This window comes from Limulus polyphemus, unplaced genomic scaffold (genome assembly GCF_000517525.1).
Source record: "Limulus polyphemus unplaced genomic scaffold, Limulus_polyphemus-2.1.2 Scaffold745, whole genome shotgun sequence".
Taxonomy (NCBI): Eukaryota; Metazoa; Arthropoda; class Merostomata; order Xiphosura; family Limulidae; genus Limulus; species Limulus polyphemus.
The window spans coordinates 222,865-237,450 of NW_013666355.1; the positions used below are offsets into that span (position 1 = coordinate 222,865).

At 31.0% G+C, this 14,586-nt stretch overlaps 1 protein-coding gene across 3 annotated transcripts in view; it reads right to left on the minus strand.

The window, feature by feature from the left end:
• Positions 1 to 11,138: 11,138 nt before the first annotated feature.
• The window catches only part of LOC106460300, a 6,294-nt gene continuing 2,846 nt past the window's right edge, over positions 11,139 to 14,586 (minus strand). Inside the window, exons 3-4 of one of the 3 annotated variants that reach the window (XM_013919994.2) lie at positions 12,828 to 12,966; positions 11,139 to 11,862 (exon numbers count right to left, since the gene is read on the minus strand). In XM_013919994.2, coding sequence (XP_013775448.1) covers positions 11,775 to 11,862; positions 12,828 to 12,966 — 227 coding nt within the window. In that variant the 3' untranslated portion in view covers positions 11,139 to 11,774. The remainder of the gene's footprint in view (positions 11,863 to 12,827; positions 12,967 to 14,586) is intronic. The other 2 variants (XM_022386996.1, XM_022386995.1) reach the window with 2 other exon arrangements.

A 14,586-nucleotide genomic window follows, 5' to 3' on the forward strand; every position in this document is an offset into this window, starting at 1 on the left:
CACCCAAACACCTTCTTTATGGAGTTTTCCCATATTCCTTAAATGTTTACGTATTGTTTCACGAGAGACATGCAACTTCAGGGCCATTTCACGAGTATGTTGCCTTGGGTTACACTCAACAAGCGTCTTCAGAGCATCAGTATTATTTCCAACATGTCGGCCTCTGCCATCACAGTTTTTAGGGCTAAAGTCACCTGAACAAAATTTGCTGAACCATCGTTGATACTTGCATTAGTTCAAAACATTTCCATAAACTTCTTTGATGCGTTGTTTCACTTCCTATATTCTTACAACATTACATGCCTAAAGTGTGTCTCGTCGTGTACCATCATTATAAGGGATTAGAGTATACTAAGCTTTACATATTATATAGGCTACACTAACGTGACGTTTAGGCGGTTCGTTTAACTGTTATACGTGATGTACGTTTTTTTGGGAGTGGAGGTTAATGAAAGTGTTCCAAAACGCGACATTAATTTCCTGACGACCTAATATAATATTCGATCTTTAAGGTTGGTAGTTAAAGAAACATACCATACTCATTTCTTCCTATTTCCTAAAATCTATAAGTTTATTTGATACGTTTAATACATTTGTTAAATAAAGTGCTAGATATGTTTATAATACACCTACTGAACAACATGCTTTTTCATTAGTTTGCATATTAAAAAAAAGACAATGTATTTTTGTTCGCCAATACCTATTATGAAAGCCTGGTGGCTATGGCGCTCGACTCGCAATCTGAGGATAGTGGTTCGAATCCCCGTCACGCTGAACATTTTTGCCCTCTCAGACGTGGGTGCGTTATAATGTGTTGGTCAATCCCACTATTCGTTGGTAAAAGAGTAGCCCAAGAGTTGGCGGTGTGTGGTGTTGACTAGCTGCCTTCCCTCTAGTCTATCACGAAACCCCTGTAATTCATTTTAATGCCAAATATATTTTTTATTAAAAAAAAATTTTGTTGAACACATTTAACATAAAGATTGTAATTAATTTTGAGTTTTGGAAATATTAAAATGAGTCATAAAGTTCAGAGATGGCACAATAGCGCTATATCCTGTCAACCACGTTGAAAATTGAGTAGCTAAACGAGAGTCGTGTTTCTTCGCAATACTTTTAAGTTGACACCCTCGCCCATCTTTAGTAAATTGGCTTTTCGTTGTTAAACAATCGTATTTTAGAGCCACGAAGACATAAGCTTGAAATACAACCTCTATGTCCTTTGATGGTTGTTGAAGAGAAAATCGATAGAGATGGCTTTAAGCCGACGTTCTTGAAGTTGGTGGGCGTGAAAATGAATTCGTTAAATTGCATCAAAATAACTTTTTTTAAAAATCTGTCATATAACTTAGACCAATAAAAGCAAAAAAGCCAACGACGCAGTAAGAAAATGCTAAGCTACTGATGAGATGAAACTCTCATGTGTATGGTATCATGTATTTAGGTCTCGTGATTCGCAATTTGTGGGTCATGGGTTCGAATCCCGTCACCGAACATGTTCTGCTCTTTCAGCTGTGGGGGCATTATAATGTGACGGTCAATCCCATTAATAGTTATTAAAGAGTAGCCCAAGAGTGGGAAGAGGGTGATGTTGACTAGCAGCTTTCTGTCTAGTCTGTCACTGCTAAATTAGGGACGACTAGCGCAGATAGCCCTCGTGTAGCTTTGCGCGAAATTCCAAACAAACCTATTATGAAAATTTAAATATTTAGCTTTGTTAATTTTATACTGAAATTATTTCACTTTTATTTCTGACAGAACTAAGTCATTTTGCATTAAATTGATCGACTGTGTTGTTTACAAAATATTTTCGAAGTGGCTATGCAAGCTGAATTTCTAATTCAAAGCTTAATCTTATTTTTATAATACGTTTGCCATCCTTGCAACATTAAATGTTGCTATTTTTTAAAATCTTCATTTTGTTTAAAGATAATGCTAAATGTGGTCGATTCTATTTTGAGAAAGCTAAAACCATATTTTTGACTTCGTTTAATATTTGAAGAGACTGAATATTTCCATATTCGTGTAACATGTAATGAAAATATTGCATATTGGTTCGGGCTTGTTTTGGAGCTTCTGTAACTGAATATACGAAAATTACTGGAGAAGGTCATTCAGGAGATCAGAAACTTGGCTATTACGCTGTGAAACCAGATAACAGCTAGCAGACATACAAATGTCCTTTAGATTTCTTTCTCTATTATTGAGTCAGCTCAGCTGAAGAAAGCTACGGTTTTAAATCAGGTGAACACTGTATGAAGCCTGCCATCTAGTATAAACATGTTTCATATTTCAATCTATACTACCACAAGGTTTTAAACTTGTTATCCACTACAAACAAACACATATTATATTGCAATCTCTACTACCAAAAGGCGAGCAAAAAGTCTTACTATTGTAGCTGAAAAGCTGTATATAGTTTATCATACTCCATTAGAACAATTTGTATATGTTAACGCAGTGGTGGTCGTTGCAGTTGCGATCTGATAATCTACAATTGAGCGACATGTTTAGTATGTATATATTTCGTACGGCGATGGAGGGGGGGGGGTGGATATAAATAACCTTTCCGAAAAGAAATATACAGCAAAATGTCGAAACAATGGGAAAATTATTTTGAAGAAAGAAGTCTTCAATGTTTCTCATGAAAGCGACATATTCGTACATCTGAGCGTTTATGATATCAACATACTTCGGAGTAGTGCTCTCATATAGTAAGTGAAGACTATGGTTAAGAAAGAGAACCCTCCGACCCACAACATTATTGTGATGGAGCTGAAAGATTAAGAAAGTCATTAACAATGATTTTAAGTTGACGAGGGTTCAAAAGTTTCCAGCCACATCCCAAAATCAAACAATGTTTTATGAGAAAGATGGCAGAAGTTGAAATTACAGTATCCTATTGAACAATATACTTGTCAAGTCCACCATTACATCTCTAATGGTTTGTTTGTTTGTTTTGAATTTCGTGCAAAGCTACACGAGGGCTATCAGGTGCTAGCCGTCCCTAATTTAGCAGTGTAAGACTAGGAGGAAGGCAGCTAGTCATCACCACCCACCGCCAACTCTTGGGCTACTCTTTTACAAACGAATAGTGGGATTGACCGTCACATTATTACACCCCCACGGCTGAAAGGGCGAGCATGTTTGGTGGGATGGGGATGCGAACCCGCGACCCGCAGATTGCGAGTCGAACGTCCTAACCACCTGGCCATGCCGGGCCCATCTCTAATGGATTTTTGTGTCTTGGATCTGCTTAGACATAATCTTAGAAGCCGAAGTTTAAGTATGGTAGAGTGCCTGTGAAAAAGTTTATCAAGATGCGTGCTCTAAGGCTGACTTCGCCGTCCTTCAGAGAAACTTGTTACAATGAATATTGTTGTGTGGACAATAGTGCATGATCATAGCCATCAGAGTGAGCATGATTAAAGATACAGGAATTAGTTTCATGAGAATCACGAAACCTGGAAAATCGTTGCGATGAAATAAGACTAACCTCACATGAAACTTCAGAATTTTGTCTATGAAAAGTTATAAGCGTACAGGCAAATTCCAAGTTGAGCTATCTCCTAGACATAAATACATTTAAATCTCATTTCCTATCATCTGTCTAGCTGGGCTAAAGAGAGCTGATAAATCACGAAACTAAAACTTTATACTGGTCATTATATGGAATTATTTATCCATTAAAATCAAAAATGTTTTATGTTTCAATCTTAGATCTTTTACTGTTTTATATTTTTTGTAAAGTTATCTTATTTATCAATATGGATTTCTCGTTACGTTTTTTTCATTATTAATGCAGTTACTTAATAATAAAATACCGGTGTTTGTTTGTTTAAAGCAATGCCACATTGGGCTATCTACTGTGAGGAATTGACCACCGGATTTTAGCGTTGTAAGTCCGTAAACTTACCGCTGTTTCACTGGAGAACAATAAAATGAAAGTTTACATTTTGAAATAGTAACTTATGCTATACTAGACATATTAAATTTTATAATGCCGTAAGAAACCGTACCTTACCTGATAAAATACACAGAATAGATGAAAAAATTTATGTGTGTAAATTATTGTTCCGCCAGTAAATGCAAGTCCAACAGATCTTAGCTTTAAAGTGCACGCTTCAATGGGGATTAGTGAAACAATGGTCTCACTAACTTTGCATTTATAGCTATTCATTGTACGGTGTGCAAGTTTCAAGAACCTTATTTTTATTCTCCCGTGACTTGTAAGCTTTGCTTCCGCCAGCGGGAAGTAAATGGCTTCCTATATCCAAGCTTCTGTGAGCCTGTCATGCAACAAACAGTAAATCACCATTTATGAAACGTGTGGCCTTGTCATCGTTGAATTTGGAACATAAAAGACTAAGGTAGCAGCAGAATGAGACAAAGATTAATGACCCAGTAATTCTTCCAGCTTTTGTTGCCCTTACTAATCCAAGATATGAACACTATTTGTTTTTTGTGCGTCAGAACAAAGAACAGTTTACAGGATTTTATGAATTTACTTTTTGTCAATGGCCTGCGCCATACTTTGGAATATGACGCCATTTTGTGAGGAAATGATTTCCAGACGAACCATAATATCGTAAAGATTTCTTAAGGCATTTTTATATGGCATACAAGCCATTTTTCAAAGGCGTAATACATCTGTACAAGTCTCGTGGTTTTACAATCACCTTTAAACGAATGGTAAAGTTCGAGATAAACAAAACAAATGTCATTTGTGTGAAGGTAAAGTTTTCAAACACGAAATACTCAAGCTCTACTCCTTATTCATAAAGTGTTATGAATATGTAATACTCGTACTCATTCCAACCTGAAGAAAAAGGCCCGCCTTCGAGAAACTGCTTGTGTTATCGAGTTTTATGATAAAGTTAAAAAAAATGCTACCGTTTCTCATACTTTTTTTTTTCAATTTCGGGTAAAAATAAATTCCCTGAATCTCAAGTTTTGTGTCATCTGTATGTTAAAACTGAAAATGAACAAACAAACAAAAAGTAATCATAAATACTTTAATCCATGTATTTTACATTACTTTCCGATTTTAAATATCATAAATCACATAAAATGTTTATCTTGAGAGTAAAACATTCTTTGTGTGTGTGTGTGTATCAACATCATACAATACCAGCTTTTAAATGATAATTAAACAGAATTCCAAAGAAATGTGGTTGTGGTCAAAGAAACATGATAGTAGTGAGCCAAGTTACACCTCGTTCTAACTATTCTATCAAACTAACACAGAACCTCCAAGGGACGCTAACCAAGTGAACATTAAGGAAAGTTAATTAGATTTTATAAGACCGATGTGACAGCTCTCATGCTGACCTTAGTACTACTCCCTCCATCATGAGGTTGGTCTTATTTTATATCGACAATTTTCCAGGTTCTGTGCTTCCCTTAAAACTAATTCCTCCATCTTTAATCGTTTTCAGTCTGAAGGCCACGGTTATGCACTGTTGCCCAGCACCACAGTTTCCATTGTAACAAGCTTCTGCGAAGATTATACAGATCATTCTTAGATCATATATCTTAAAACATTTCCCACAAACCTTCTTCTTTACGTGGACATCGGCTTCTAAAACCATGTTTAAGTAAGCCAAATTCCCAGAAGTCCATCAATGTATAGTCAAGTGGGATAGCATTAACATCGGCTTCTTTCTACAACGTTTCTAGAAACGTTGCTGTGGGTTAAGACGTATGATTTGATCCTTTATCTTGACGTAATCGTGAATTCTTGGCATCCTGACTATGCAGTGCAGGATTTTCATCTTTATACGTTCTCCTTATAGTAATAAGACGTTACTTCTTTCTTTTTTTTACACTATGCATCTCTTAAAGCTTAAATATCTACTTATGGAATAAGAAATTACTGGAAACTATAAATTCTTAAGTAAAAAAATTCTTTTCATTTTTTTATCATGTTGGAAAGTGGTCATTCATTCAAATGTGTAATGCTGGAAAGTATACTTCTGCTGGTATTTTACAGTACAGCACAAAGGAAAGCAGGCCAAACACAATACACATATTTGCAACTAGGCTTTATTAAAAAATAAATATAATTCTTATCCAGCAACTTACATGATGACAATCATCATTAAAAAATGAAGACAATTTTGGCACAGCTTAATTAAAGCATCTATAGCATCTTCACATTAAGGCTTTAACAGAGCAACATAATCATACCCTTGGTCATTTCTAGTGCTATTTCTGAAAATGAAATGTTCTACAGACGTACAATACCTAAAATAGTACAATTCCCATCAGAATATATCAAATCAAACAAATCCATTTTTCACAAATACATCAAACATAATGATGATAACAATTTGTAAGTACTAATTGAAAGTGGTTAACAGAGAACTAAGTGAAACAATAACCATAAAATACCCAGGAGAAATGTAATATGTAGTGATTCTAATTAATATTACTGCTAAAAAACCATTAGTAAATAAATATGGTCCATGTACTGCTAATGTCTGATTCACTAACAATGACATCAATATATATTCTGATAAGTGTTAACACACAGAATCATACACAAAAGGTGCAGCGAATTAAAAAAAAAAAGACCCAAAACTTGAGTATCTTTTATTAGTTTGCTATTAATACAAATTAATTACATGTAGCAAGTTGTAAGAACTGAAGGAAGAGTTCATCTGTAATTGTGCCACTGTATCAATGTCATTGAATTTCAAAACCCCAAGACTCAAGTGCTTTTGAGTAGTTGACTATTCTTCTTCAGGAGAATAAATTCAGTAAGAACTGAAGGAAGAGTTCATCTGTAATTGTGTTGCTGTATTGATGTCATTGAATCTCAAAACTACAAGACCCAAAACATGAGTGCTTTCAAATAGTTGACTACTGAATTTATTCTCCTGAAGAAGAATAGTTAACTATTCAAAATCACTTGAGTTTTGGGTCTTGTAGTTTTGAATTTCAATTACATCAATACAGCAACACAATTACAAATGAACTTTTCCTTCAGAAATTAAGACTGGTTATATGTAATTAATTTGTATTAATAGCAAACTAATAAAAGATATTTTAATTTCAAAACTAATAACACAATGATTTCAGTGAGTAACCAAACATATTATTCAGACAAATGTTTGAAGTCTTAAGCCAATCAACATCACATATAATAGATTTATAAGAAGAAACTACTATGGAAAATAAGATAATTAACTTAAAAATTCATAAACATAATAAAAAATATTTTCCAATTTTCTTTATAATAAAAAACATATTTTTGTGGCTTTGCACTGTTGCTCAGTTCAGTGGTTTGTACCCATTCTAGAAATTACTATTTTATATAGTACAATACAGTACACAGGTATCTTGTACCAGCATAAAATAATATAGTAAATCCAAAGAGCCGTTAAAAAATGAGAAAAAATAAGAGCTACTTTCTAAAATAAAACTTAAGAAATACATCACTAAGCAAAACATACAGAAAAAATGTTATATATTAGAATTTTCTTGTACTATTTAGTCAAAAAACAAAGCCACTAACACTGACAACTTTCTCTAATACTGACCACCATCGCTGCATTAGTCAAAAAAAGAGGGCAAGACATGAATCAATTCAGAAATTTTAGAAAGAAATACTGGAATAAGAACATTATCATTCTTGGTTAGATTCTTATTAAAATTATAGCTGGTTATGAAGAACTCATGAAAAAAATGTTCAACGCACCATAGTGATAGTTTCCGACACTTAACTTAAAAAAAAAACAATTATTTTCAACATCCTACCAACAAAGAGAGTTTAATATTTCTAGTATAAAAGCAATTAGCAAAATAAAACATGTTAGTCTATAAAAAAGTTATCACCTACACTTGAAAGACATAAACTGAAAGTTTAAAATTTATTCTCCCTTTTTTGTTGAATTATATTCAGTTCAAGGTATTACAGCTGTACACAGGAAGGCACAAGAATCAAACCTCAATAGAACCACAGATAAAGTTTAAAATGTGTACAAGAGAACCTTAAGTTTTGTGATATTCTCTGGAATTTAACTGTTACAAGTTTCCTATTTATGTTTAATGTGAAATTGTCTGGATACTGGTTATAATAATCCTTTTAAACATCTGGAAATTCACACTTATCTTATGTTTTTTACTTTCTTTTAAGTGAACATCATAATTTTGATATAATACAGTTTGTATGATACTTCTAAGCAGACACAATCAGGATTTATTATTAAAAGCATTAAGAAACAACATTTTAACAAAATCCCTAATTACTTGAATATGAAACAAAATAATTTCAAGCATAAAAATAAATGTGAAGGCTATATGAAATTAACTGAAGCTAGTGATTCAATTTTGTGCTTTGGGATTATTGATTACCATTTCATGTTTATTACACTTTCATTTTAATATAAATCTACAGACAGTTTATATTAATTTTGAAATTGATTTTCAACTGCAAAGATTCTGATGAATAAAAATGTTGCTTTCATTCAATATGTGCTACAATCATAGTACAGGGGCCACCCAGTGGTAATTCTGTAAACTTATAAAGCTAGAAGCCAGGTTTTGATACCCTTGGTGGGCAAAGCATAGATAGTCCATTGAGCAGCTTTGCACTTAACAACAAACAAGCAACACAGGGAACTGCATTTTTTAAAACTGATATTTTGCATGTTTTCAAATATCACACCTTTTAAAAAAAATCTAAAGAACATTATTAAACATGCACCCACACAAATTCTGTAAAAATGTCATTGAAAGAATACTATGTTCTATAGAATTCAACTTATTTTCATGGCTTTTTAGCATGGAAAGGGTATCCCATGAAGATTATATGAAAATATTCAGTTTTTGAAGTTACATATGTAATAAATTTTACAAATAATATGTATCTCAATGTTATTTCAATCAAATTCCTAAATACGTGATGCATTATTTTTTTCATAACAAGTACAGTATACAGCATGTTTTCTCTCTAAAACTGTGTTTCATAAAAATGCAAGCATAAAAATAGTTCTGATTTCCTACAAAATCAGAAACAAAAATATTATTTTTCTTAACTTATTTATCAACTGACAACTTATTTTGATTCGCTATGGCTAAAATAAAGATCTTCAAATGCACAAATTCATTATATTTTGCCATCAGTTTAGTGGTAGCTCACAATTATTAGGCTTGTAAATGGCTTAGAATAAAGATTGGTTGATGTCTGTTTACCCATCCAACAATAGATGAATGAAAGTATCAACTTATGAAATTTTGTAGTACACGGTATGTTTGAAATTAGATCATAATTCATCCAAAATATTTAAATTAAATATTCATTTCGTTTTTTTTTTAAAAAAAGAAAAAAGTAAAAATAACAGTTCAATAACATTTTTGCCTAAGAACAGAATAAAGTTTCATTTTTCAGGTATATGAATATATATTTTTCATCTAACTGTTACAAAACACGAGTGTAATTATAAATGATTTGTATACAACACAGATAAAGATTTTAAAAAAGATACATATACTGTAATAGCCTCATTTCCCCTTGTGAGCAAAACACCTGAGAAAGAATATTTTTATGTTTGAATAATTTGATAATGAACCAACTTGTGCAAATAAGAGGTTATGTAACTAAATGTCAATCCTTTGGAACTCTTTAGTCAGGAAACAGCAAGCAATTAGTAAATGTTACCAGAAAAATTCACTAGCTTGTATTCTTCCTGCCCATATGTTACAATATACTAGTATATTATTTTTGAAAATATTATCAGAGTATAAAAACTTTATATCTACATATATATATATATTTTAACTCTTTCACCACCACATGTGCAGATAATCAGCTCTCTCATATCTACAAAACAAAGATATGTTTTAATATTTCATTATTTACTGATCTGTTTATCGTATACACATTATACAAGTAAAGAAATGTATAAATATGATTATTTTTTATAACACTTGATTAATAAAAGTTTCTTTAAGTACTTCATAATGTATCACACACACCAGTGATGCAATTGTAAATGTACTACTAGCTTCGTACCTGGAATAATATGAAAGTTTTCTAGTTGTTCGGTTCTTTGTCATCTTTTGTGCTATCTAATAAAGCAGCCTAAAATTGTATATAAATATCGTATTTGTAAAACAACTGCAAATTCTCAAGAAAAAATTATGAAGTTCTTCATAACTAATTCTACATTTTTCAGAACAATTTAGGTAACTATTTTGTCAATCGTTTCTTTATGACATAACAGATGAAATGTGTTTGTTCTGTAATTTCATCTAATACTTAGCTTCTACATGTATACTGAAATTGACCAATGTAAGAACTTTTCATAATTCTATATTTTAATATAGCTAACTTATAGTTTTAGCAAGTGATGAAAATTTTTTTATATATCAACAAAATTGGATGACTAATCTACAAAAATTGTATACTAATCTCAAAAAAATGTAAAACTAATCCAAAAATAAATAAACCGGACAAACCTACATTGAACACAGGAAAATGGAAAAGAAAAGAAAACTTAACTGACATTGTTGGCTTTCTCCTGCAGTGTATATTTATCTGATGTATTCATAAAACATTATGTTTGTTTATATTTGATTGTTATCATTTGGTACTTAAATACACTACTCATTTTTGTAAGTAAAAATTTATAAACACACATATTCAACTGAATAACCCAGTAAATGGCTTTAGCTATTTTTAATCTCCAAATAAGTCAATGTTTTTTCTATCTTATATTTCATACTTCACTTATATTTTAAGAGAGAGTAATTTTCTCATTTATGTTAGACAATTCAAATTTCTACCTATATCAATTCTCCATCTCTTATACCATATATTTTTAACATTGGGCTTATATTTATAATTCTATTTCTATTTTCAGCAACTGTACATGAAACATCTCAACCACCATATCTTGCACAGTACACAATTTTTCATGACAACTGGTTGAGAACTAACAGTTCAAAGTTATATTTTCAATTCAACCTTTTCAACAAATTGTAAATTCCCACTATCAAAACATATTTTGGAACTTTTCAATTTTTTTTTTAATGGATAGATTTCAAAATCAACAATTATTCTTCCTTGATTTAAGACATTTCAATGTTATTTTTATGCATAGTGTAATTTATTAAACATTAATAAAGTTAAGTCACTAATTATAAAAATCTAACTTATGAAAAAGATAAAAATTTTTAAAATATTCTATATTAAGTACAGACAAAAATACCAATAATTGTATAATGTAGAGAAGAAATAAAGCTTGCACTGCAAGTGTTATTAAAAACATTCTACAAAGACAGCCATTCTTTTTCCCATGTTTCTAAAACAACATTAAATATATATAAATTTCAACATCTAAATAAAACTTAAAAAACAATTTTTTTAACATTTAATACATCACTTTTCTTTTAAAGTTCTGTTCACACTTTGCAACTGTTAACTATACTGCAAACTGTAAAATTAATATGTAATACATGCTTCCCTATACTGAAGCAGATATTAAAGCAGGAAAACACCAATGTTGCAGCTTTCTTCAACACAGCTGTATCTCACATACCATAGACAAATTTAGAAAGTATTGTTTCTAATTATCTGTTACCACAATGAATACCTACAATCACACTATTTACTAAATCTGAAGGCTATTCTTGGAACTTCAGACAGTATTACTTGAGAAAGAAATATATTTTTTTACTTTTAAATATCATGATCAGATTAATACACCAAAAACCTATGTCAGACAAAAGAATGTCATATCTTGACTGGCACATCACACAGCATCTTCTCACCATATCAAGGCAAGTGCTGAGAACAAAACTCCGTTTACCAGAGCCAAAATATATCCAGTATGAAATGTGTGTCCAGAAGAAGCCCTGTGTGAAGAATATGTCTGTATATAGTTATAGAGTAAACTGATAACATTATAATTATAAATTACCTTAATCTCAACAATATTTCAGTTTATCTCACTGAAAAGTACAGGAAAATTACATCATCAGGTGATGTCCTCTAATAATAATAATAAAACAAAATCTAATAACTTCAACTCTTTAAAAAAAATAATTTATTCTTAACATCTCTAAACAAACAAAACCAAATACGTATTATTTTTTGGCCATAAAAATTTTGATGTCTTACATTTTATCATCTATTTAAAAGTTAAAATAATAACCAGCCAAACAATAAGTGTAAGCTGACTGTTAACAACATGGACCATTAGGAGCTATAAGAATCAAAACCAAGTCACAGATATCAAGTTTCAAATCAAACTTATATGTAGATATATGCAGTCTTTTAATTTAATGGTAGGTGAAATGTATGTATACATCTTAAGAAGCTCATACCATTCTTATGCCTGTGATATATATATACCCAGAATTTACATTATTCAACCTCAGGGGGTTTATCTATTCATAACTTTTAAGATCAATAAAAAATTACTTTTATGATGCATGAAAATTGTAAATAAAATACCTTTTGGATATAGTTAGTATCCATAATAAATTATTATAAATAAATAAATATATATATATATATATATATGTATATACGAAACACAGAATAATAAATGTCACCAGCATTTTATAACCATGACATACATTTGTCTTTAGCTCTGCTCTATTATACATGGAATATTCTATTGCATATATATATATATATATATATAAATTAATGTACATATAAGATATTTCAAATAAGTATTTATGCTAAATAATGTGTGTTAAACACACACAACAGCAAATGAAATGTAGATGTCATGATTATACAATACAACACATTCTATCATAGTTAATATAAAAGAATCATAGTAGTCATTGGTTGAAATACTCTTGAATACCTGATCTTCCTTGGAGAGAGTGGTGAGGGTGGCTGAATCCCAGGCTGGCAACTATCTAAGTAAATAATCATCCATGTGAAGAGAGATACAGTTATTCCAGTTCCTAATGCTAACAGAGTATCTGAAATCATCAGCTCTGCTACAAGGAAAAAAAATAATACAAACTTAATATAATTTTTTATGAAATGCAATTTCAATCAGACATGCTCACATAAATAGCTAATATTGATTGATTTTTTTTTATAAATGAAAATCAGTAACTAGGTCCAAGCCAAACTAAATCTTTAAAATACAAGAATATAATATAATTCTCAAAATACAGGTACATATCTATTTTTACAAAAATACACAGAAACTTTGGAAAGATTTATTAATGTAGTAAAAAAAATGTATGTGTTATGTATAAAAGAAATAACAATGAATTATATATACATGTTGAATAATATATGATGGAAACCTAGGTTATTGCAGGTTTTAATGACTTAGATATGTTTTAAATTATTTTAGACTAGCTGATGTACCCGTTCAACACAGGGGGAAGATATAGGGGGCCAGAACCCATTTGCACGTCGTTCAGCACCAATTTGTCTTCTTTGCTTTGTTTCTTCAGGAGCTTCATTTGACCGTGTCAGCTGTTTTCTCTCTGCTTCAGTTATTATATTTTTTGCTAAGCTTACTTGATTTTGTGTGTCTTAAAACTACTTTTTTTTTCTCTTGCTAAATGATGTTTTCTTTCTTGCACTGTTTTTGAACAAATTTTAGTTTTTCAATTGAAATGAAAAGGTGAGGTGGACTGATGCTGTAAACATGCCATCTTTTAATTCAAATGTTAACCAATATCTCAAATTCCTTATGGTGCTGAAAGAGCTTGTTGTAAATATATTCATTAATAAAAAAATTAACATAAAATATTGACTTGACTGGGATTTAAATGCAAGACTTTGATATGAGAGTCAAATACTGTAACCACTGAGCCACTTTGACACCTAGTCTTTGAGATGCAATGATAACAAATATTAATTTAAAATATTTTGGTATTCGCATTTTTTCGATTATTGAAAGAGCTTGCTCTAGCATGATCATTTATCAATAAAAAAATATCAAAAATCCCGACTGCACTGGTATTTGAACACGAGACTTCTGTTTGATGTTCAGGTGCTCTAACCACTGAGGTACTTTAAGCATAACCAACAGACAGTGACCTATATATATACATATATAAAGTTCTATAGTTTTGATCTGTTAAATAAGAATGTGATTAAAATAACTCAATCTATTTGAAAGTGTGGCAACAAAGCAGAACAGGGACATCATTTTACAGATCTAAAGGAAGAGGTACAAATTTTAGATTTTTGCTTGAAATTGTGTTTGTGTTTCTAATTAGTTGGAAACTGCAACAGACAATTTCAGAAGTTATAAAATTCTGAAGTTGAGAAATCAGAGCTCATACACATCATATGACATAGAAAAATAAAGTTTGATATTTCTATGATATTCAGTTTTGAAATTGAGAAGTAAAAACCTAGTCAATATAAAAATTTGAATTATAAACTATGTTTTCATTTCAGGTTTACTGACATAACATAACGTAACGTTTTGGGACAACATGGGACATATTGGCCCATCTTGGCTGTTCCATCCTCTAAATCAAAATAAAACTATGAAAAGAAAATCTTAAAGTCAGCTCTTATCATTCATATACTTATCAAGTTTTCTCTTAAACTCACTTAAATTTACTGCCCCCACAACATCTGAAGGC